We start from the raw sequence: 25,642 nt of genomic DNA on the forward strand, positions 1-25,642 counted from the left end.
CCTTTGAGACATCTTGTGATTAAGGGCTATACAAATAAATGTGACTTGTCTTGAACATCTGTAAAGCAGCAAGATGATGAAAAGTGAACTGTCTTATCACATGGGGTTACTGTATGGCAGGGGTCTCAAACTAATAGCCCACAGGCAGGGTTGGGTAGGGTTACTTTAACTTGATTACTTTCAATTACTTTTGGATTACTCCAATACCAAATATGCTAATAAAAGACAAAATAAACTAAATATGAATAAAATTATGACTCACAACACGTGGTAAGCTTTCTCTCCTGGCTTTGACCTCTTTGATCTCCGGCAAAACTAACATAAAATGCGACAGAAACAAAATGAAAATAAATCCAAACAGCTTGCCAACATCATTTTTGCCGTTCCATGTGTTCCGGTACTCCCCAAGCCTGCACAAAATGTAGTAATTTTATTCATATTTGGTTTCTATTGTATTTTATTAGCATATTTGGTATTAGAGTAATCCAAAAGTAATTGAAAGTAATGAAGTTAAGGTAACCCTACCCAACCCTGCCCACGGGCTATTTGTGGCACCAGCCCTATTATGAAATTAAAGTTACTGCAGCCCACGAGAGTTTGATATGGATGCTACCTCCTTGCTAATTAATTAAGCAGATTTCAAAATTCACGCATTGCCATTTTGAGATCGATCTACGTCCGCCCCGGAATATGATAGGCTAGCTCATTCTTAGTGGCGATGAGTTTAAGCTAATAAGTTAATTCGATTCATTAATTTTTGAAGATTTATAAATATTTTAAATGTATTGTTTTTCAGTTTTAATGTGTTTTTATAAAAAAATGAAAAGTTTCTTCTTTCTTTCTTCTTTTATCTCTCGTTTTCCTTTGGTTTTTGTATTTTTCTGTTTGTTTATTTTTTTCCATTTTCGTCTTTTTTCACTTCTTGCCGCACCTGTCTATAGGCCGCATGTGCCCACATGGAAACATGAGATATTTACAAACAGTGCCTGTGACGCGGAAATAACACAACAGCAACATTGTAGCACAGCACTAGCATACTGGTTTAAAAATGAGACATACTGGTTAAAAAGACTGAGACAGAGCATCTGCTCTCTGTGTGTTCACCCACTTTTCACGAATATTTTCCAGTTCGGGCCACCTGCTTTGATTACCTCTGAAAGCTTTTTTCGTCTTTTTACATTGCTTCTGTTCTTCCCGCTGCAGGCTCCAGCGTTTCACTATCGATTCTTTTATGCCACGTTTAAGCACAGCAGCTCTGTTTCCTTCTTTATCGGCCAGCTCGATTGCTTTTAACTTGAAAGCTGCTTCATATGCATTTCTTCTTGCATTTTCTATGATGAGGGTCTGTTCGTGCTGATTTCATTTTTTGCACAAAGTGCAAAGTTACATTGAACTTGGGTCTTCATCGACAAATGTATTCCACCTGTTTCGCTACTACCTTTTGTAACCCACCTGGAACAGCGTTGATTATTCATTTTGTTATTTTTTTAATAGTAATGTACTACTCTCCGGTCTCCCGAAGTCCAAAATCAAGAGGTACAAAATGCTGCAGCGAGGCTTATAATCAACTAAGACAAGAAAGTTTGATCACATTACCCCGATTTTAGCTAACCTGCATTGGCTTCCTGTTAGCTTAAGAGGAGATTTTAAGGTTCTGTAGCAATACAAATTAATGCATGGACTTGCTCCCTCATATCTTGCAGATTTAATTTCCCCCTCTGTTCCGGTTTCTGAGCCTTCACTCTGAAAATGCTGGTTTACTAGTGATCCCAAGAGCAAAGAAGAGATCTGCAGGTTCCAGAGTGTTCTCTATTCGGGTTCCGGTGCTATCGAATGCTCTGCCCCCTGAGATTCGATCGCAACCTCAGTGGAACTGTTTAAATCTAGGCTTAAAACACATCACTATTATATAGCTTGTCCTAGATGTCCTATATTTCATGTTGACAATATCTATGGATTATTTGTTATGACAACATCCATTGCAACCTGGTCATCCTGGGAGAGGGATTACCTCATGTGTAGTCCCTTCTGACGTTTTCTTCATTTTCCTCATGTTGAGGTTTTTGAGTTTCTCCTTGCCCTCATGTAGGTTTGAGATCGTTGAGACTCCTTGTGATTGAGGGCTTTACAAATAAACATGTCTTGATGAGTTTTTTTCGTTTTAGTAAAATAATGGTTTTATTTTGGAAAGTTTTATATTTGGAGATTCGAAATTGTGCTTGCAAATTCTCACTTGCGCTTAGCAACAAAAAGAGATATCGCACTCACACTCCTTACATCTCTGAGAGGGATTAAAAACAAGAAAAATGCATGACAACCTAATCGTTTTGATTGGGACTTTATTCGTAGGACTTCAGAATGTAAAACGTTTAAATTGTCCTTTTAGAAGTCTACCGAACCCCTGGGAAGCCATAACTTGGTAGGCTAATTATGGAAACATGATGAAAGCTAAGCATGTCGATTACTAAGAGTATTGTTCACGTTTATATTTGATTTCTTGAAGTTTTTATTTTTTCAAAAAACATTTCTCTGGTGTAAAACAACAAAAAAAATGAACGGATTTTTATTGTAATTTACTGGATTAACAGTGTGGACTGTTTTTTGAAAATGGCCATTGTTAAATTTTGACAGAGTTTGTTAATGAAAATTACAAATTTATTTTCGGAATACATTTTATTTTCCATTTTGGAAACATAAGATAATTTTGATGCACACTATGCTAATTGGATGATACTTGAACTTAGAACAGTGTTGTTGCTTTTTGTTATTTTAAGCCTGTTCTTTGGACAGGTCAGGTTTTTGAAACACCCTAAAACCGAGCAGCCTCGGGTCTACAAGGTAGACCTGGGAGCTACAGTCATCTTTCCTGGAACCTTTGAAGTCAACATTGATGGAGAGCTACCCACTTGGAGGATAGAACCCTACCACCATTCACCACCCGTGATAATTTTGGAATTCCATTGACTCCGACTTGACTGTGACTAGACCCCAGCTGAATTTTTACATTTGAGAGAAACTCTACTGAAAGGATCATCTATCCATCCATCCATTTTCTGCACCGCTTATCCTCAGTAGGGTCACAGGGGTGCTGGAGCCCATCCTAGCTATCCTGAGCAGTGGGCAGGGGACACCTTGAACTGGTTCTCAGCCAGTCGCAGGGCACACAGAGATAGACCACTCGCTCGCTAATTCACACCTAGGGACAATTTGGACCGGCCAATCAACCTACCATGCATGTTTTTAGAACGTGGGGGAAACCGGAGTGCCCAGAGGAAACCCACACAAGCACAGGGAGAACATGCAAACTCTGCACAGGGAGTTTGGAAGCTGGATTTAAACCCCAGACCTCAGAACAGTGCCCTGGACGCACTAACCACTAAGGATCACACAATTTTTCCTTTTTTAAATTTAACACAATATTCTGTAAATATTTAGTGTGTTGATGTAAACGTTCAAAAGTTTTCACTAAAGTCCTATTTTTCAATTTTGTTGTTTGCTTATTTGTTCCTCCAGACTCCTTGAAGCACCTAGAGGTGTATATACCCTGAAGTGGGTTACACTTTTCGGCTCCGGTGCCCCTGGCAGCCGTTAGACAAATAAATGCGTGAATTAGCCGCTTCATTGCATAAGCCGCAGGGTTGAAAGCTTGTGACATAAGTCGCAGCTCGTAGTCCGGAAATTACAGTAGTTACTTTTACCAGTGTCTGAAATAACGTCTGCCCGGACGCCCGGGGCATGCATCTCTACGTCGGGCGTACAACTTACAAAACGTCTCCGCCCGGTCGGCCGACAACTTTTTCAGGGGAAAAAATATAAACAGACAGATTTTTCTTTCAAATCAAACGTTTGCTTCATTCCGATTTCGAAATCTTCGTTCGGTTTGGAAATTTCTGTTCGTTTGGGAATTTGCATACTCAGCAGCCAATCAAAAGCCTGCATCGAATAACTTCATGCTTCCGGACTTTCCCGAGCAATATAAGGTCGTGCATTTGCATATCGTTTTCCAAAGTGGACGCACAGAGAACACAAGAAAAATGGATAAGTGGTTAGGAATCAAATCAAAACCTAAGCCCAAGAAGAAGGATTCAAAAGAAGCTAACAAAATAGATGATGCTACTGAAAGTAAAAGTACATTAAAAGCATCGTGGAAAGAGGAGTTCACGTGGCTTGTAGCAGACGACGCAACGCAAACACCTCATGAATGAAGATGAGTAAATACAGGTACATACTGCGGGCAAATGGAAAACAGCGATGTCATAGATAGATAGATAGATAGATAGATACTTTATTCATCCCCGCAGGGAAATTCACACTTCCAGCAGCATCCCTGCGCTGGAGAACAAAACAATAATAAAGCAAAAAGAATACAATACACAAATAGCCAATGTGACGTGTTGATACCCAATGTAGCGTGTTATATAGAGTAGAGTTTCTAGATAGTGCTACACAGAATACACACTGCAATAAAAATACGGTAATATGCAATGTGGGGGGGTGTAGTTTAATGTGGGCCTTTACTCCGCCGGGTGGAGACAAAGGGCCTCATGGCATGAGGAAGAAAAGATCTCCTCAGTCTGTCCGTGGTACAAGACTGTGACAGCATGTCATATACATGTAAGGAATATTATAAGTAGATTTATAATAAACTTAATTTTAAAAAGTTGTTCTGTTATATATTCTGATTATCAATCCTTCATACTTTGCAACAATGTTTTTTTGCGATTAGTTGTCTTATTGCGTTTTCAAGTTGTGAAAAATGGGTGGTGTCCGGTAACTATTTTGCATGAGTTTCAGACATTGCGTTTACTATAGAGTAATTCAGTTACTTAATGAAAGAAGTAGTGAGTAACTATAACTAAATCTAATACTTTTTTAAACTTATGTGCCCAACCCTGGTGAAAATGCATAAACAGGTGCATCCAGCAGCATCATGAGAAGAAATCAAAGCACTTTCCGTCAGCATTCGTCTCTAAATCCCAAAGGACCGCGATTCTGCCACCTTAATTCAAGCACCTTCCTCCACTCCATCATGCAAAACAAAAACATTCAGGAAAACAAATGCTTCACCCGCAGATTTATTTGTGACCTGCCCTCACTTTACAGTGCCTGATGCATGTAATGGAGCGGACCGCATGCGGGGGTGGCAGACTGCAACAAAACACCAGCCATTTATCACCAACGTTTTGAGGCGATTTTGGCGTTACCGGTCTGCTCAAGCAAGCAAGTAGAAGGCAGCTAAAACAAACACCGTTTAGGATTAAAACTTATGTAGGGCTCAGCAGAAATTCCACCCGGCTAGCGCTGACATGGCACTCAGCTATTAGGAAACCTGAGAGGCGTGAGAATTTCGGTCCTTACTGGCCATTGCATCAACTCTCTGTTTCCATAAGCTTTCTTTTTTTTGCAGAAAAATTGAATATAGTAGATTCATTACCTCATAAATTACCGTAAATTCCGGACTATAAACCGCTACTTTTTTCCCTAACTTTCAACCCTGCGGCTTATTCAGTGATGCGGCCAATTTATGTAATTTTTCTAACGGCCGCGAGTGGCGCTCGAGTGTTGCTACCATTAACTGCCCTTACCTTTGGAAAATATACACTTTTTTCCTTGGATTACTTTCAATGTGACCTGGACTCTCAATCGCGGGACTTGAAGTCGGGTTTGGGTTAATTTTTAGTTTGTGTTACATGTTTAAATGTGGGCGCATGCGGCTTATATACAGGTGCGGCTTGTTTATGTACAAAATCAGTTTTCCTCTTAAAATGTGGTGGGTGCGGCTTATAATCAGGTGCGCTCTATAGTCCGGAATTTACGGTATGTCAAAGGGCCATAATAGGCTATACCAGGGTTGGGGCAAAGTGCAACCCACCAAACAGAAAAGGTCAAAATATAACGACAATATATATACATGAGTGACGAGGAAATGCCCCCAGCCGACTGCGACGAATGTTAACGGCCATGCACAGGAAGTGACCAGACTCTCCAGCTGTATGATCAGGGTTGGGTAGGGTTACTTTAACTTGATTACTTTCAATTACTTTTGTATTACTCCAATACCAAATATGCTAATAAAAGACAAAATAAACTAAATATGAATAAAATTACTAAATTTTGTGCAGGCTTGGGGAGTAACGTAACACATGGAACGGCAAAAAGGATGTTGGCAAGCTGTTTGGATTTATTTTCATTTTGTTTCTGACGCATTTTATGTTAGTTTTGCCGGAGATCAAAGAGATCAAAGCCAGGAGAGAAAGCTTACCACGTGTTGTGAGTCATAATTGTATTCATATTTAGTTTATTTTGTCTTTTATTAGCATATTTGGTATTAATATAATCCAAAAGTAATTGAAAGTAATCCAGTTAAAGTAACCCTACCCAACCCTGTGTATGATAAAGATTTGAAACCCTGAAGTGTTCAGATATAAGCAAAAACGTAATGATCTGCATATGTGTGTCATGTTCATGCCAAGAATTGATTCACCGCATGTCTAAGGGAAATTTTGACTATTATCAACAATTATAACTTTTATTATAATTATCATCAACCAGTCAGAGAACTTTTTGGAAAGCAGGAACTCACCCTTGACCAGGTCTTCCCACACCTATAAAAGGCAAAGCTCTAATTTCGCTCTTTTCTTTCTGCGGCCTACACACGTGGTCAGAGAAGCGAGGTTGGGGGCCTCGCCTACCTAGGCCGCCTGAGGACAATGGCTACCATCAAGGCTGAAAGCCACTACCTTGTTTCCCCAGCCAGGAATCATGGCAAAACCAAGCCACTGTTCTCATTTTCCCCATCTCTCGGCTAAAGGATGCGACAAAAAGGGGAATCGAGATTTTTTTAAAGGAGGGGTTATTTTTTCCGCCATGCAGTAACCACCCTTTTTACTCTTCCTCCTATGTGTTGCTTTGTCTGCTATGGCAATAAAATATTTTTACACCAACTGTTTCTGGTGCAGGGGCAAATAATATTTTATTTCTGACATGCTATGAAAATAATTCCTGATCATTTAAATGAGTCGATTCTCCCAACCACGGGTTAATGGAACAGAAATCTCATTATTGCTACTGAATTTCTTTCCCCGTTTCCGTTTTCTAAGGCTCCGAGGACTTGAGTCAACAATGTCCTTTTTATTCTTTTGTGTGATTCAATTTTCCCTGTCACGTAAATAAATGTAGTTTGTTAGTATCAAACACGTGCATTATTTATAAATTAACTAAAAAAATATATATATAATATATTTAGAGTATTGCTTTTTCATTATAAATGCTAGAGACAATATGAGGCTCTGTCAAATTAATTTGGGTGGGAAACCGTGAGCACTAACTGCTGGCTGACACCAAATTAGATTCTGAATTGAATGAATATCATTCAAAGCAATTTAAGCTACTTTAATAAACAAAGTAATACTAATTAAACATGTTTTTGGGTGCCAACTCCGTCCACATTGACCCTTTTCTACACAGCAATTTTAAAAAAATACTTCAGAATTACTACAAAACTAAATATTAAATTTAGTCATAACAAACAGGGACCTAATATAATATTTTGATTTTATCCTGAAGAGAAAAAAATACTATAGAAATACTACAAAAATACTAATACAGTTATACTATAGCACAAAAAAATCTCTGACAGAAATATTACAGCAGAAATACTGCAAAAATACAACTGCAGTAATCTTGAAAAAATACTAAGGAAATACTTCAAAAATACAACAAGGGAACCCCGGAAAGATACTACTATAGAAATACTTCAAATATACTTCTACTAGTTCTACATAAATACTGAAAAATACCACTACAGTAATACTATGATACATGATTCTACTTCAGGATTATTAACACATAAATACTCAAAAATACTGGTTGGTTGGATCCCTTCACCACTAAGGTCTTGGGGACCATTTCCTGTGGTGTGTCTTGGGCAAGTACAGCCTAGTGGCGCCCATCCCTCTCCAGGCCAACATATGTTTTCACCCAGTCTCGTACCTTCCACGTCTTGAGAGAATGTGCTTACCTCCGCACTACAAAATACTACTACAGAAATACTACGCCAAAAATACTACAAAAATAAAGCTGCAGTAATACTAAAAAAATATGACAGATATACAAAAATAATTCTATGAAAATACATTAAAAAATACTTCAGGGATACTACCCAAGTACGACTATGGAAATACTACAAAAATACGACTGCAAAAAGACTATGAAACTTCTAAAATACGATTACAGTAACACACAGGTGTCAAACAGGCGGCCCGTGGGCCAGATCAGGCACGCTAAGGGATTGAATCCGGCCCCCGAGACAACACTCAGAGAAGCGCAAGAGAAAAACAAGCTGCAGGTTGGAATATGTCAACTTGATGTTGCCAAAGCCAGATGCCTCTCACAAAGACACTGTACTTGTATCTCACTCTCTCTCTCTCTCTCTCACCCCTTTTCTCCCACTCTGTCTGTCTCTTTCACTCTCTGTGTCTCTTTTTCTCTACCTTTGTTGCTCTTTGTCTCTTTCTCTCTGTGTGTCTTTTGACCTCTTTAACTCTAACTTACTTTTTTCCTTTTCTCTCTTTTCTGTTTCTCTCTTCATACCCTTTGTGCTTTTTTTTCTCTTTTCTCTCCTTCTGTCTTTCTATTTGCCTTTGGATTTCTTTACTCCTCTCCCTTTTTCCCCTTCTCTCACGACTTTTTATCCTTTGTTTCTCACGCTCTCTCCCTCTCTCTCTTTCTTGGTCCTGCCCTCTCTCCTTCTCCCTCCCTCTTTCTCTTTCTTGGTCCTGCCCTCTCTCCTTCTCCCTCCCTCTTTCTCTTATTTCTTTATCTCTCTTTTTCTTTCTCTTTAATCTACTAGTCCGGCCCCCGACAGAATGTTTGTTCTATCGTGTGCCCCCCGAGTTAAAATGAGTTTGCCACCCCTGCAGTAACACTACAAAAATACTACGGAAATACTAAAAAAATCCGACTGCCTGAATAAATACTAAAAAAAATACTAAAAAAATACAACTGAAGTAATACCTCAGAGCAGGACCTAATATGTTTTGCTTTAATTGTGACTGCCCGCATTATAAAACATTAGAAGTCAGGCAAAAATAAAACCTTTGTTTTATGGGATACACTTTTTTGTTACGTACTGTGATAATTATACAAATAAATACGGTTTCATCTTTTAAGCCGGCCAAACTCGAAATTGTGTTTTTCCGCTTTAAATTCTACTTGATTCATTACAATATCCTGCGGGCACAGATTGACAAAAATAATCTTCTGCATGACAACAGCAAAAAAAAAAAAAAGCCATAAAATTAGTCTGGCTTTAAGATAAATGACATGAGGCAATACTGAAATACAAATACCACAGAATGGACCATAATACTTCATCCCCAGTTTTTAGCTTTAAGGCTCACGAAAAAGCTCGCTTTATCGAATAAAACACTCTGCTTGAGATCACAATTTCTCTGCCTCTCAGCAAGATGCATCGTTTCTAATTTTCCCTTCAGGATCAACAAAGAAGAACACAACTATAAACGCGTCCCGAGGAAGGGAAATCTCATATCAAATGTTAATTAGAGGGATTTAAAGGTGGAAGTAAATCTGGCTACCTCTAATAGTGAGCAGCCTCAATCCTAAGCAAAGCCGAGTCTCCCATAGACCGTCGATCCTGATTATTCAGGGCAGACATGAACGTCGGTATTGATTCATTTACTTATTGGATTGAGAGCAATTTAACTAATGCAGCAGAATGCACAGCTACTCCACAAATGACGTTTTTTAAAACGTTCTTTATGTACATCAACCTCAGTGGAATTGTTTAAATCTAAGCTTAAAACACACTTATATTCCATAGTTTAAGAATGACCTATATTTCATGTTGACAAAATCTGTGTATCGTTTGTTAACGCAACATCCATTTTGGCCTGGTCACGGTGGAAGGGGGATACCTCATGTGCGGTCCCTTCTCAAGGTTTCTTCATTTCCTCATGTTGAGGTTTTTGAGTCTTTCATTGCCCTCATGCAGGCTTTAGATCAGGGGATGGTGCAATACTAGTCTATAGTTTGCAATAGTCTGTGGTCTATGCAGCCCTTTGAGACTCCTTGAGATTAACGGCTAGACAAATAAATATGACTTGACTTGACATGTGTGCTGGAGGGAGACTACAGAAAACCTAAAACTGTGCAACCAATACCTTTTGAGGATATCTTATACCTTGACGTTGAACTATAATTACATAAAAATCCCCCAGGCAGGGAGTGACTTCTCACAGCTCACCAGTTTTCTGAAACTGAGCTCTCATTGGTGGTTGGCATAGCCCTGAGAAATGTTGATGTGTTTGAAAAGGACATTGTAGATTGTTAAGTGCAGAGGTGTCAAAACTTTTTAGTTTTGGTAAGATAACAATGTGTGAGGGATGACTGTTCAGTCTGGCATTCTTTAATCCACAAGTTCATGTCATTGGATAACAAAAAAAAGTCAAACTCAATTCCTCTTGCTTGTAATTGTCAATTAATATCTAATGAAACTGTCATGATTACTGATGTGATTCACCTGGGCCTGCTCATTTGGCGCCAACCGCCGCAGGTTCTGATTGGCTCCCTGACACTATTTGAACCCAGTCCTATCAATCCCCTGTTGTCAGTCCGTCTGCGAACCTTAGTGTATATTAGGCAAGCCTTTTCGACCCTGACTCCCACCTGTCCTGTTTTTGCTCCCGTCTGTCTCCGGCTACAACCTGTTTTGATCCTGACCACCTCTGCTCTCCCGTTCTGGCTTACGACTCATTCCTTACCTCGACCACGCTTTGCTCCCAGTCCCAACTACCGACCAGTTTTTCCGTCCCTGACACCGCCATCGCTCGCAACGGAAGATCCACTTCCGTGTTCGGATCACAGTCCGAATCCGAGAGCGACTTGCTTCTCGTGTCTAGCGAACACCGGATCGTGGGTGCAGCCCTTCCTCTTTCTTTCAATAAAACTTGTGGTAAACGTCACACAATTGGGTCCTGTTTGCGTTCTGGTCCTGACAGAAACGTCTTTAATTCTGCGTACTACAGTGTTACGAGACTAGCAAATATATCGAAAAACTCCCGATTATTTACAGGACAAACTTTCTCGACCATTTTCGTGACACAGTCTATAATAAATTCATCCATCGTGAAAGGTTTGTAGTGCTCGCCTTTGTCGCATTATCATTTGACTTGCAGGGTCGCGTGAAAAAGCGCTGCCATGCTGTTAAAACAGCTTCCAGTTGCTTCACCTTTTCAGTACGTTCCTTTCCAGTTAGATTTTTGTAGTCAGTGTGTTTCATCTGTCAGTGCCTTTTGAGAATATATTCTTTGAAAACAGCCAGAGTCTCTTGGCAAATTAAGCAGACGCAGTCTCGGATCTCGGTGAAAAAAAAACAATCAACAATCGTTCGTAAGCTAAATCTGTTCGTAAGTTGCTTCAGTGCTATATTTTGTATGGAATGTATGTTTAACGTTTATACAAGTATGTTTAAGGCTTGTATAAGTAACCTGTATTGTTTTTTTACTAAAAAACTAATATTTTATCAAATAATATGCTCTATAAAAGATAAATAAAGTTAAGTTTAACTTACATTTGGAAGATGAGCTTCAAAGTTAAGCGATTTCCTCCTCTGTGTTAGAGAGTGGCCGAAAAAAAGCAATCGAACCATTTTCTCAACCGCATCAAGCTTTCTTATTCCACTTTCATTTCAAAAGAAACGGCTCGCCTCTTCTTTACACTTTACACCAACCATATTGTATGATGCACGAGATATTAAACAATAAAATGTCAAAGTTGTTATCGCGCTGGAGATAGTATAGACATAGTATAGACAGTATAGAATGTTTACACACAAACTAGGAAGAGGAAGTGGATTTTTTTACTTCCGGGTGGATGCTGAGTGGCCTCTCACAGTGCCACCACACGCCGGTAACGGCGGAAAGAAGCACTACAGTAATGTCCATTACTCGGAAAAAGGTGCACACAGTACAAAAAATGTCCTGATATTTTTTTACATCCCGAAAAAAATGTTCTTATCTACTGTTTTACGTAAGTCGAATGGTCGTAAGTAGGGGAGCGTCTGTATGTGCTTTAAATCGGTTGGACTTTGCTGCATAACACGTATTCCAATAGTGTTTGAGCTTGTTTGTGGGTTTTAAACTTTCCTTGCAATAAATGTAAGCTAATTTGCTTAACTCATTTTCCCCAAACACAATACTAATTAATATGCTGTGTGGAAATTCGTGGTGATACCCAGAACATGTTTTTGTTTTCTTTTGGTCAAAGGAGATTTCACAAAATGCAAGTTCCTTATTTTGACTACTACATCATTGACGCTATCGGTCGATCATATTGCTGTTTTTGGATTTCCATACCATTAAGGGTGCTTCAATGGGGATTTCATAAAAGGAAAGGGTTCAGAGGAGGGCTTTAGGATGGGATTGAATTCTCTTATCTGAAGGCCCTTCTTCCGGTCCTCCTTGCAAGTTCAGAACCCATTAATGTCTTCTCGCCTTTTTGGGAGTGTCTACTGGAGTTTAAACTTAACATGTGCCCTTTTAAAATTGGATCTGGTTAGCTAAGGTCAGATAAATGCATATATTTGGATAGGGGTAGGGGAACCAGGTCCTTGAGGGCCTTGATTTGGGGGTTTCCGTTCTCCAACACGGGTTAGCAAGCTTAGCAGGAGGTTGATCATGATCATGGTCTTTTGAATCAACTGTTGTAAAGCAACAAAACTCTGGAAATTTGCAGGGCTGAAGTTGCCTACGCTTGCAACAGTTTCTCAGATAATTGCACATTCATTTAATGTACGTAATTCGTGAATTTGCCATACAAGATGCCGTTTTCATCATTTTCCCTAAAGAATCAGTCTCTTTTTTTAAATAAATGTCATGTGTTCCATCATCTTAGTTGCGGTTTTAGACAACTGATGTCAACCTAAAGCCCACTGATAACATCCGGGCCCCAAGACGGTTTACTCTCATACACCATGAATCGTTGTATACTTGTTTTCATTGTATGTTACTGTAAGAGAAATTATAGTTTAAATGTGGCTCTGTATCATTTCATCCTCAAAAGTAGGTGCTCTTTGTATTCTAACAACAATTGTATCATCTTGGGGCCGGCTAACTATTAATCAAGATGTTCTTCACTTTAGTGCAGAGAAGTCTGGTCAGAAGCTTGACTCAAGTATATACTTCCTTGATTTTACACTATCTCATTGCTCTTTTATGTTACAAAAGTTTCACTTTTCTTACTGTTCATTCAATGTGCTAGCACGCTATCTACCAACCAGCATTATATCGCTCCATTTAATCATGTGATTTTGTTTAAAACAATCAGTTTTTTTTTAATGTATTTATTTGATCTTGTTTAAGCCAATTAGATATGTTGTTTTACGCCTGTGTTGAGTAAATGGACTAGTAGTTGGATGGGTTTCTTTTCTCTCTGAGACGATCTTGGGAGCAGATCTAGGGGAAAGCTCAGGTGGGTTTGCGCCTCCGATGAAAGGGCTACACAAAATCAATCTCTGACTCAGTGTTTCTTTACTTTAATGCAATCTCAAGTTTTAACATTGACAGTTACTTCTTGCAATTTATTTCATTGTACTTTAGCAAATAACAAACAAAATACGATTATTATTTTTTTCTTATAAGGGATTTGAGGCCATTTTGGTGCCTGCAAAATACCTACTTCTTTCATTTAATGTTTTTGTTATGGGGATTTTTTATATCAAGGATGTTCGTCTTTTGTGAATGTTGAAATTACAGATAACTGACTGAGGCATAAGAAAATAGTGGTTTATTTTTCTGATCATATTGGAATATATTTGTTAGATTTTCAGTATATTCACTTAGGTTTCAATAGACTTTATTCCTCATTTGAAAATGGTTCAACATGAGATCAGTTTGGCAGCTTAATTTCTTTTTATTTGGCTCTTCCATTTGTTTAACTTTGCCACCTCTGGTTTAAACAGTGTCACAGTAAACTCGTGCAGGTTTTGGAGTTTTTCCTCGCCCTCGTGTAGGTTTCAGATCAGGCAAAGTTTTTATGATAGTCTGTGCAGTAAACAAGGATTATACAAATAAATAGGACTTGACTTGATTGACATAAGATCATCAAGTAATCCCCAGCATCCATTTATCTCGAGTAAGAATTTACAGTGATGTGTTTTAATCAGACCAAGCGCAAAGGTCAAGGCACCCTCAGTCAAGACAAGATAAAGGTTGTTGCTCTATGGCCTTCAGCATAAATGACGCTAAAGGCGAATTCAACCTTGCCAGGACAGCTGATTGTCATCTGAAGCTTTGCTCCCTGTTGACAGGGCCACCTTGCAACAACAGTACTTTGACCAAAAATGTCATGATTTTGTAGAAAGTTAATAGATTACTCAGACAGGACAAATAAACCCTGGCTCACAGTGTGCCCCAGTTTCCACCTAAGTCAACTATGAACGCTGATGAAGTGTAGAAAATAGATTACAAACTAGGAAGTATTCAACTCATAGACTACATTGATTGACACTTGGTTTATGGCTACTGGTTAGTGTAACTCTAGGTAGGTTGTTTTCATCACAAAGTGCTGGGAGTTTGCATGTAAGTGCTCTTGTGTTTTGTGGTCATTTGGGGACAATTTCCAATTCATTAGTGTCGGTGAGGCTATTCCTTGGACTTTGTCAGGGAGATTTGCACTATTCTAATGCCCTGCTGCTTACATAACAAATCTTAGCTGAGAATGCTCCTTTCCCCCCTGAGGTTGTATCCTTTGCATTCCGTATATCATGGATTAAAGTGGCTGACCATGCATGAGAAATTGACTTTTTTTAAGGACCACTCCTGGATTTAACAGCACTGCCTTTAGTCTGTAAATTTATGGAACACAAGGTCCTGTTTAAGTAGTCATTTTTTGTATTGTCAAACCATGTAAAATACTGTTTTGAACAACTTGTAATTTTTTCAATTTATTATTTTAACAGAATTTGGACCCAAAGGCCTAGTTTCGGAATGGATGGAGGGGACACATCCCCACCAATATTGAGCACTCATTGTATTGTCCTCACCAATATTATGTGATCATTGTTTTTAAATGTGTTAAGTCCTCGCCAAGAGGAAGGCCGCCATTGACGTGGATGGATGCTGTTGTGAGTGCACTGCAGGAAAGATGTCTAAATCAAGTGGAGGCTCGAGCTCTTCTTGGTGATAGGAATCAGTGGAGAGGTGTTGTAAAAGGATAGTGGGATATTTCGACGCGTTCTAAGGGATGGGCAGGGCACCTGTATGATGCGGCAGGGGTAAACCAGTGAAAGCTGTCGGGCCCTGCTGTTGAACAAAAGTGTATTGTGTCACCCTGACCCGAAAGAAATAGCCGCTTTATTGTGTCCGGTTTCATCTGGAGGGACGAAAGGATGACCAACTTGGGTGACGAGGTGCTTAACCTCTTTGGGTGTTTGGGCATTTAGGTTGACCATGGTCCAAAAGTTTTTGTGTGTGTTTTTTGTTACTTTCCCCTTTTTTCATGTTCTTTGTTTTTGTGTGTGTTTGTCCTGCTGTTGGTCACCCCTCTCGAGGGATATGACCAGGCTATATCGGTAGATGGATAGAAGTCCTCACCAACATCGAGCAATCATTGTTTTGGCCACACCAATCATATGTGATGACTTAACAAAGTGAACTATGTCCCCACTAATGTCAAGAACAAACCTAAATCCTTGTTTGGACCGATGTAGACACCACAAAGGAGAATATATTTGGACTTAATTGACTCCAGGATGTATAGGCTAAACCAGACCTGGGCACACCGGTCCTGGAGGGCCGTATGTTCTGCATGATTTTTGAGGTTTCTCTGATCCAATACAGGTGATTCCAATCACCAGTATCGTTAACGAGCACTTGCTAGCCTGCTAACGAGGTTATAATTTGTATCACCTGAGTTAAAGAAGAGCAAACTTCAAAATCTGGCAGGACGTATGGCCCTCCAGGACCGGAGTACCCAGGTCTGGGCTAAACATAACTCAGTTAACTAAATCAGATTTTAAACAAACCATACCAGAATGAACACAAAAGCCAATGTCCATCTGGTGCTAGGTGGGGTCTGAATCAAATGTGTCTCTTCAGTAAATGTATAAGTATGTGGCCGTGGTAAAATTGCCAGTATTTCAAGTTATTAAATATTTACATAGCACACAGGTTCTGTTGGTAGTATACAAAATCATGCATTGACTTGCTCCCTCATATCTTCCAGATTTTGTTTTCCCCTATGTTCCGGTCTGGAGCCTTCGCTCTGAAAATGCTGGTCTACTAGTGATCCCAAGAGTCAAGAAGAGTACTGCAGGTTCGAGAGCGTTCTCCATTCGGGAGGGGAGGTGTGAATCAAAAGAAAGTTCTTTAAAGCTCAGTAATGTATTTAATATAACAAAGTCATAGAAAACCCTCATAGTTTTCTTTTCTTTTTAATGTTTGATACAATAAGAAACAAAACATTTAATTGTATATTATATGTATTAGATATTTTTTTAAATCTTTGTGCCCAGGCATACACCACCTCGTGTTAGCGAGTCCACCTCCTCTCTGATTCCCGGCTGTGGGAATCGGAGAGGAGGTTAGCTCCGGTAGCTACCGGTTGCTCCAGGTAGCTCTACGTTAGCGTCCGGGATGCAAGACGTGAGCCACGTTTCTGTAAAACACAGTAAATTGCACTTCCTGTGCGCTTTGTTTTTCAACAACACAGCCCGTTCGTCTGTCTTATTTGGTATAGAGTTCACATTTACCATGATTACGGACAGCACCGAAGACTTATAACGCCGCTAGATGCTTAGCCTTAGCTCCGGCACTGCATCCACGATAGGGCCTTCCATCACGCCGGCACGAGAATTCTTCAGGGCAAGGAGTTGATTCTGGGGCAGCGCCAATAGACTTTTGTTTGAAATGGTACTTCGTCTCCATCTTGCGTTGGAATGTTTTTACGATTTTATTTTTTTAAGGGGAAACCCGTAGTTTTTGTGATCCAACCGTAACACCGTAGTGGGTTCAAGAAAACCATACTCATTACGGCAAAACCGTAGTACTTGGCAGGTATGCTGAGGTTTTTAATTTTTCCTTGCCCTCGTGTAGGTTTTTTACATCAGGGGATGGTGTAATAATAGTCTGTGGTTTGCAATAGTCTGTGGTCTGTACAGCCCTTTGAGACTCCTTGTGATGAAGGGCTATACAAACAAACATGTCTTGACTTGACAAGGGTGTAGGTTTGGTCTTGGTAAGGAGTTTTTTTAAGTGATCTCAATATTGGTGGGGACAAAACAATGATTGCTCGATATTGGTGTGGACACGTCCCCTCCATCTTTGCCAAAACTTTTCCCTTTTGTATGTGTGTTTATACTAATACAAACCATACATGCCAACCTTTTGACATTTAAAAGCTATCTATTTTTTTGCGCACTCAAGTATATAAAACATGTACAATTGAAAGTTGAAAACGTTTACTGAAACAAAAATTAAATGCGGCTGTTGGAGCGGTTTATACAAGCACAAAAAATTGGTTTCGCTTTAAAAAAAAAAAAAACAGACATAGAGTAAAATACTAGTCTCAAGTCAAGATTTTTTTATCATTTGAATTTTGATCTTTTGTTAAAAAGCATCAGGCATTTGGGGTGAATGCATGAAGTGTTATTGTTGGCAAGTATACAAATGGTTAATACATCTCTTTAATGACCAAAGCACGTTTTAAGGACTTTCAAAGCCAATTTTTCCAGTACTGTTATAAGAAGAAATCCTGTGTGAACCATGTATTTTGCATAGCACCAAATACATGCGATTTACCTGTGACATGTGATCTTTAGATCTTGAGTAAATTGTTGATATATTTGAGTTTACATTTACAATTATTTTAACTTATTTGAGCATTTGGGTCACCCATAGTCCAAACATTTTTGTGTGTGTTTTTGCTACATTTTCCCTTTATATTTTCTTTGTTTTTGTATGTGTTTGTCTTGCTGTCGGCCACCCCTCTCGAGGGATATGATAGATAGATAGATAGATAGATAGATAGATAAGATAGATAGATAGATAGAATTACTATTTACAACTGGGAAATGCTACCTTATTTATTTTTTTCAAAAATATATCTATAATATACATCTTATAGTGCCCTGTCCTCTTGGTCGTGAACCGTAGGAGGCGATGACGCTTCCTAGGTCAATGCTGTACAAACTAATGCCAGCTGCTGGTAATCATCCCTGCTCGGCATCTTGAAAATTCCACGCTTCTCTTACGGCACCGTCTGCTGATCGCCTCACCCGATCGCCCTCTGACTCTAAGGTTGTTATTTCGCCGGACTTAGTTTACCCGGCCTTTGGTCGCTTTACAAAGCAGCGCCGCCATGTTTGCCAGCGTCAACAATGGTCGATATCGGAGAGCAGGACGAATCGGCCTCCTTCCTGCACTGGTTTTCGAGAGAAATCCGCCGAGTCAACGGCAACGTCGACTCCGTGCTATATTTTCTTTTCGAAACCCACAGACGCCAAAATCATGGCATTCACGTGGCCATCGCACATTAGCGGCTACGCTAGCTTTACTCACGGTGCAAATCATGAAGCAAGTAATGCAATACAAAACGAAGCCACCTGAAAGCAGTGTTGGTGTTATTTTGAAGCAGACTTGTTGTTGAGAAGCATGGCAACAATTTTAGGCATTTACAAGCACTAAACCCAAGCACTTTTCAATCCTTAATAATCTATCTATTTATCTATCTACCTTGGGCATATCCTTCAAGAGGGGTGACCGACAGCAAGACAAACACATACAATAACAAGAAAAGAAAAGGGAAAAAAAATAGCAACAAAAAAAAAAACACACAAAAATGTTTGGACCATGGCCAACCCAATTGCCCAAACAAGTTGGGCACTTCGGCACCTGAGTTGCTCCTGCTTTCGTCCCTCCAGAATTAAATGGGACACCAGAAAGCGGCCATGTCACTCGGGTCAGGGTGACACAACAGCAGGGCCTGACAGCTTTCACTGGTTTACCCCTGCCGCATCATACAGGTGCCCAGCCCATCCTTAAGAACGTGTCCACAATCCCACTATCCTTTCACCACACCTCTCCACTCCACTCCTTTCTATCACCAACAAGAGCTCTAGCTTCCATTATATTTAGACATCTTTCAGCGCACTCATAACACCATCCATCCACGTCAACCAATACATTAAAATTAAGCACTTTTGGGAAACCAAGCACCCCCAAAAACCTGCATATACAGTATATATTGTTGATTAATCGTTTTTGTCATTTTTTTTTTTTAATCAATGAAATAATCATGTATGATTTTGCTTACTTATCATGAACTTCGAGACCATTCATGCGTTTTTCTGTATTTAAATTGTTGTCAACTTCCGGATTGGTATTTACTTAGTCCAGAACAAAACTTTTTGGAAGGAATCAACAGGGGGCATTAAAACGCCTAGACTAATTGAAAACGTGTCACGGAAAGTTTCCCTGTGCCAAACCTATTTGGACCTCAATTGTCCTGCAAAAACACACAAACAAACAGGGCAGGTATCTCGGCTGATGTTCTAGCATGGGGCGGACAACTCGGGGGGGGGGGGCAAATCGCATTTCGGTGGGCTTACTTGTCATGTGCGACGTGCTCGCAGATGGCCGAAAGCGAGTGCGGGCTGTCGGCGCCCTGCAGCAGCCTGCAGCTCGCCAAGTGCCGCTGGTAGCGCTCCTTTAGGCAAGCGTTCTCCGCGCACAAGTCGCACACTTGGCGCTCCAGTTCCTCGATTCGCACCCGTTGCCTCTCCAGCAACTCCTGCTGCGTCTCGATGATCTTGTTGAGCTCCTGTAAATACTCCGCAGCCCTGGCGGGGTTCTCGGCTCCCGGACCGTCCATGTCGTCGTCGTTTTTGTGGCGAAGGGAGCGATCGGCTCCGGCCTGGGTGCTTCAAGCGCAAAGCTCGGCCGGGTGGTTGCGCCTTTTGCGCCTCGCCATGGCGTGATAGCCCGATCTGGAATCGAAGCCTTGTTGTGAGCTTCCGCACACGCTGTATGTTCGCCTGACGGCCGAGGAATGGACGTCACGGTGATCCGGTGGCCACTTTGCACCGACTCCGGTGATCTTCATCCACGAGGGTGTCACGATCACGAGCGAGCACGCCACCTTTTCCGCTATTGCCGTGACTTTGTGTAAACAGACGCCGGCTGTGAAGTGGGCGGAGTTTACAAGTTTTATGAATCTGACAGCAGGTCGTGCTGAGCGCATTATGGCTCAGCACAGATTACTCGCTGACCCACATTTTAGCTTCTATTTATCATCACATCATCCAGAGCAAAACATTTTGCGGTTTGGAATGGAATCAAATTTCTCTTTTTAAGAACAGGGTGTAATTGTGACCTTTGCAGTCCTTTTTGTGAGTAAGGGCTATACAAACAAATGTGACTTAAATATCCACCTACCCAGGGTTGGGTAGGGTTACTTTAACTTGATTACTTTCAATTACTTTTGGATTACTCCAATACCAAATATGCTAAAAAAAGACAAAAGAAACTAAATATGAATACAATTACTAAATTTTGTGCAGGCTTGGGGAGTAACTGAATACATGGAACGGCAAAAATGTTGGCAAGCTGTTTGGATTTATTTTCATTTTGTTTCTGTCGCATTTTATGTTAGTTTTGCTGGAGATCAAAGAGATCAAAGCCAGGAGAGAAAGCTTACCACGTGTTGTGAGTCATAATTGTATTCACATTTAGTTTCTTTTGTCTTTTATTAGCATATTTGGTATTGGAGTAATCCAAAAGTAATTGAAAGTAATCCAGTTAAAGTAACCCTACCCAACCCTGTACCTACCTACCTACCCACTTACTGTACATGTTAATTTGTTATCTATCCAGGTGTTTTTCAACCAGTGTTCCGGGGCACACTCGTGTGCCGTGAGACCTTGTCTAGTGTGCCGCTGGAATTTTCCCAATTTTATCTTTCAAAAGATTCAGGCCATTATTCAGTATTTTTGCAATCTTCAGACGACTATAATAGTCATCCATATCAGTAGGTGGCAGTAGATTTTTATATACTTTTTATATACTAATTATCTGCTCATGAGGTAGCACAGTACATTTCATAACTTAATTTGTTTAACAAAGCGGTTTAAGATTGCATTGTAAAAAAATAAAAATATAAATAAAGCACATCATTCTTTTTTATTTTAAGTATTATTTTCTTCTTTTTATACACTAATTACCTACTTATGAGGTATTACAGTGAAATATTTGACATAACTTCATTTTCAAACATTTTCGACAGACGGTGTGCCTCGGAACTTTTTTATAAATAAAAGTGTACCTAGGTTCAAAAAAGTTGTTGAAAAACACTGATCTATCCATCGATGATCAATATTCATGGGCGTAACCAGCCCGAATTTGGGGGTGCTCAAGCACCCCTAAATTCAACCCAAGCACCCCAAAACATTATGAAGTCAAGTCATTTGTATAGCCCTTAATCACAAGGAGTCTCAAAGGGCTGCACAGACTACAGTAATCCCTCGGTTATCGCGGTTAATGGGGACCAAAACCACCAGCGAAAAGTGAAAATCTGCGAAGTAGCGACGCCCCTTCAAAAATGCTTAAAAAAAATACATTTTTTATTTTTTATTTTTCTATCATTTTATTTTATTATTATTATTTTTTAGACCCACGAAGCTCTGAACCCGCGAACGTGGAACCGCGAAGTAGCGAGGTCCCACTGTATTGCAAACCACAGACTATTATAACACCATCCCCTGATCTAAAACCTACAAGAGAGCAAGGGAAAACTAGAAAACCTCAGCATAAGGAAACTAAAGAAACCCTTGAGTAGGGACGGCACATGAAGTAGAGAATCAAATATAAACGTGAACAATACTCTTAGTAACCGACATGCTTAGCTTTCATCATGTAAAGAACTTTCCATAATTAGCCTACCAAGATATGGCTTCCCAGGGGTTCGGTAGACTTCTAAAAGGACATTTTGAGCGTTTTAGATTCTGAAGTCCTACAAATAAGTGCCAATCAAAGTTACAAAGTTTTCATACCTTTTTTCTTGTTTTTAATCTCTCACAGAGATGTAAGGAGTGTGATTGCGATATCTCTTGTTGTTGTTAAGCTCAAATGAGAAATTGCAAGCACAATTTCGGATCTCCAAATATAAAACTTTCGGTTTCCAAAAAAAGACATTATTTTACTAAAACTCTTTGTTTGTAAAGCCCTTAAACAGAAGGAGTCTCAACGATCTAAAACCTACATGAGGGCAAGGGACAACTCAAAAACCTCAGCATGAGGAAAATAAAGAAACCCTTGAGAAGGGACGGCACATGAGATAGAATAGAATAGAAGAATATAATTTACTTTTATTGTCATTCTTTGTAACCATGCACACAGAACAAAATGTCGATCCTGACCCGTACAGTTAAACTGGAGCGAGCCGATGCAGCCGCAGCCAAACAGGGCGCCGCCATTTTAGACCCAACTGCTGTGTTGGGAGTCATTAGGTGACCAAACCCCCCAATTCCAACCCTTAATGCCGAGCGCCAAGCAGGGAAGCAATGAGTACCAATGTTGTATGACTCGGCCGAGGCTTGAACCAGCGACCTCCCAGTCCCAGAGCGGGCGCCCTACCATCTAGGCTACCGAGCTGGATGTTGCATAAACAAACGATAAACTCTCTGTTCCCTAATAAGAAGCAGGATAGGATTAAATATATACATAAAATAAAAATATATAAAAAATATAAACAGCATGAAAAGAATAATACAAAAAAGTAATGTATCGGGAATACTCCACTGCCTTGAAATGGTTCAGTCAGTCCATTTGATTCCTTTTGCTCGGCTAGTGTCACTTCCAGCATACCGGCGGAGTCTGTGGTGGCTCTGGTGTATTACAGTCCGTGAATGTTTTTATACCACCCAATATAAAGATTTTGCTATAATCAACAAATAATAGTCCTCATTTTACCTGCATTACAACAAAAGCACCAATGATAAGCCTAACTTAATTGTTACGTGCGTGTAAGCTATGTGTGTGGTCATCCTGAACATTCACATTTCTTTCTGTTAAAAGCACCATGTTCAGGTAAGGGTCGATTACTCACAGTAACAATAAAGAAATATACAAAAACCCCTCCTAATTTATTTCGACATGGTTGTCACCGCTAGGAAAGTACACCACCAGAAATGTAATGACAGTTTTGCAACTCTCAAGGTCAGGCAACAGAGCTTAATCCTTGAAGTGTAGGCTCGAATTATAAAGTGGAATAAAATCTATCATTTAAAAAAAAACTGGGCATGGCGTAGCAAAATAGTGTTTCTGCTAACCTCAAATTCTAATGTGATGTTCACAAATGGTAAGGGACACTCCTGAACAGAGTTGAATGATCCTAAATCACTTAAAAGCCCCAGTCTGTAATGTTTGACCATTAGATGCCACCGTATTATCTAATTCAAACAAAAAACAGTACCAAATGATCATAACAACAAGATGCTAGACAAACATGGCGGCAGCTTGTGGATTCCACTATGTGAAAGGAAAATACATTTCTCGAACTATTTTTTTTTTTTAGAAAAAACTAAAATTAGTGTGATAGTTCATGTATTTTTGCCTTATTTAAATCGATAATTTTTACTGAATGAAAATTTTTGTAACAAAAGAAGGTACTAAATAGTACACACTGTCCCTTTAAGTGAGGAAAAAAAAGACACTCTAGGAGCCACCAGGGAGTGCCAAAGAGCAGTAAGACCACACGCAGCTCCAGAGCCGCTTGTAAACGATAGCAGATATTTATCAATTTGTTAATATTTAAAGGGGGTGCCTTGAAAACTAGCTAAAGACACCCCAGATGCCTAAAATACTACGGTGTACATTTTCAAGTCAAGTCATATTTATTTGTATAGCCCTTTATCACAAAAAAGTCTCAAAGGGCTGCACAGAGCACAACAACTACAACAAAATAATTAATAAGATACAACAGAAAGGAGGAGGAACATAAATATGTTGAGCAAAATTTGGAAAAATTAAATGTCTAACTTGGTTTACATAGAATCCAAATCCCAAATATGAGTGTATAAATGATATTATTGTGATGTGAGTTCATACTCAGGTAAAAACTATTTGGAGCTAGATAACTAACCAAAAAAAGATAAAATGTTAGCTCGATAGCATGCAAAAAAAATGTAAAAAGCTAGCTTGCTAGATAGCTAAAAATGTACGAAGATAGCTAGCAACAAAGCTTAAAAAGTAGCCAGATAGCTAGCTAAAAAAAACCTGCACAAAAAAAACGTGTGAAAGGTAGAGCCAAAAAAGAAAAAAAAGGTGCATTTTGGTCACTTTGAGTCTCCATCGTTTGTATTCTTGATTGTGCTTTGGAGCACTCGTTTTCGGTTGCATTTCACAATACAATTACTATTATAATACCAACTATTATATCCAGACAGAAGAGCAGCTTCAGCGACAGACTGCTGTCACTGTCTTGTACCACGGACAGACTGAAGAGATCTTTTCTTCCTCATACCATGAGGCTATTTAACTCCACCCGGCGGAGTAAAGGCCCACATTAAACCACACCCCCTACATTGCATATCACCGTACTTTTATTGCAGTGTGTATTTTATGTAGCACTATTTAAATACTCTATAAAACACGCTACAGTGGGTATTAGCACGTCACATTGGGTATTTGTATATTGTATTCCTTTTGCTTTATTATTGTATTGTTCTCAGCGAAGGGATGCTGCTGGAAATGTGAATTTCCCCACGTGGATGAATAAAGTATCTATCTATCTATCTATCTATCTATTGAATACTTTGCATCTCTAGATATTCAACCCATTAAGTGCCGTTGATGGCTATAAGCGCCAAAGATCCATTTGTATAGGTTGACAGTTATTGATTTAAAAGGTTGATACAACACATTTTCAGGAGCCAATCTAATTTTTAATAAGAGTCTAGCAACTGAAAAACGACCACGTGTGTTATATTGTATAACATGGTTCAAACCAAGAAACACTCATTGCAAAACTAACAAACACAAAAAGCAAAGATTGCAATTGTGAATGGAATGTGTTGACACTACGATTATTCGACCTATTGAACAAGTAGAAGAAAACATATATTGAATATGAATCGAATTCCAGGGGGGCTTGTGTGCACTGTGGCCAGTGAAGTGTGTGTTATTTTGTACTTACAAGACCCCCAAATGAATTATTTTATAATGCTTGTTTTAATCATTGAAGAAGTATTTCAGTCTTGTTTGTTTCTATGTTTGCAGACACCACAGTCAGCTATTGAAAACACTGTTAGATGTGTGTCAGACCTAGCAAACATGCTTCATGTGAGACCAAAGACTGCCAAGTGTTCTGCATCCATTGGGAGTTTTGACGGCGAATGACTGTGCAGCTCTGTGAGATGAGCGCAGCCAAATATTATCAAGAACCGATGTAATCAAATGTTTTGCGCCCTGGGAATCTAGAGCTGTTTGGCCTGCGCTAAAGTAAATAGTATTTGACAAGTGAAACTGAAATGTGCATGCCACAAACCAATGCTTTTGCATTTTTATCATGAAAATGCAAATATTATGCAGTGTATGTCGCAGCCCGGCCAAAGATGTGCTGGATGTCAATG

The 25,642-nt window shown here is 39.6% G+C and overlaps 1 protein-coding gene across 2 annotated transcripts in view; it reads right to left on the reverse strand.

Moving 5' to 3' along the window:
- The window catches only part of LOC148368920 (IQ motif and SEC7 domain-containing protein 1-like), a 222,316-nt gene extending 202,151 nt beyond the window's left edge, over positions 1 to 20,165 (reverse strand). For both annotated transcript variants that reach the window (XM_088330830.1, XM_088330835.1), the window contains exon 1: positions 19,625 to 20,165. In XM_088330830.1, the coding sequence (XP_088186956.1) occupies positions 19,625 to 19,887 (263 nt within the window). In that variant the 5' untranslated portion in view covers positions 19,888 to 20,165. The remainder of the gene's footprint in view (positions 1 to 19,624) is intronic.
- Between the last annotated feature and the right edge of the window lie 5,477 nt (positions 20,166 to 25,642).

The sequence above is a fragment of the Urocampus carinirostris genome, chromosome 3 (genome assembly GCF_059441175.1).
Source record: "Urocampus carinirostris isolate Australia breed hairy pipefish chromosome 3, RoL_Ucar_1.0, whole genome shotgun sequence".
Lineage (NCBI taxonomy): Eukaryota > Metazoa > Chordata > Actinopteri > Syngnathiformes > Syngnathidae > Urocampus > Urocampus carinirostris.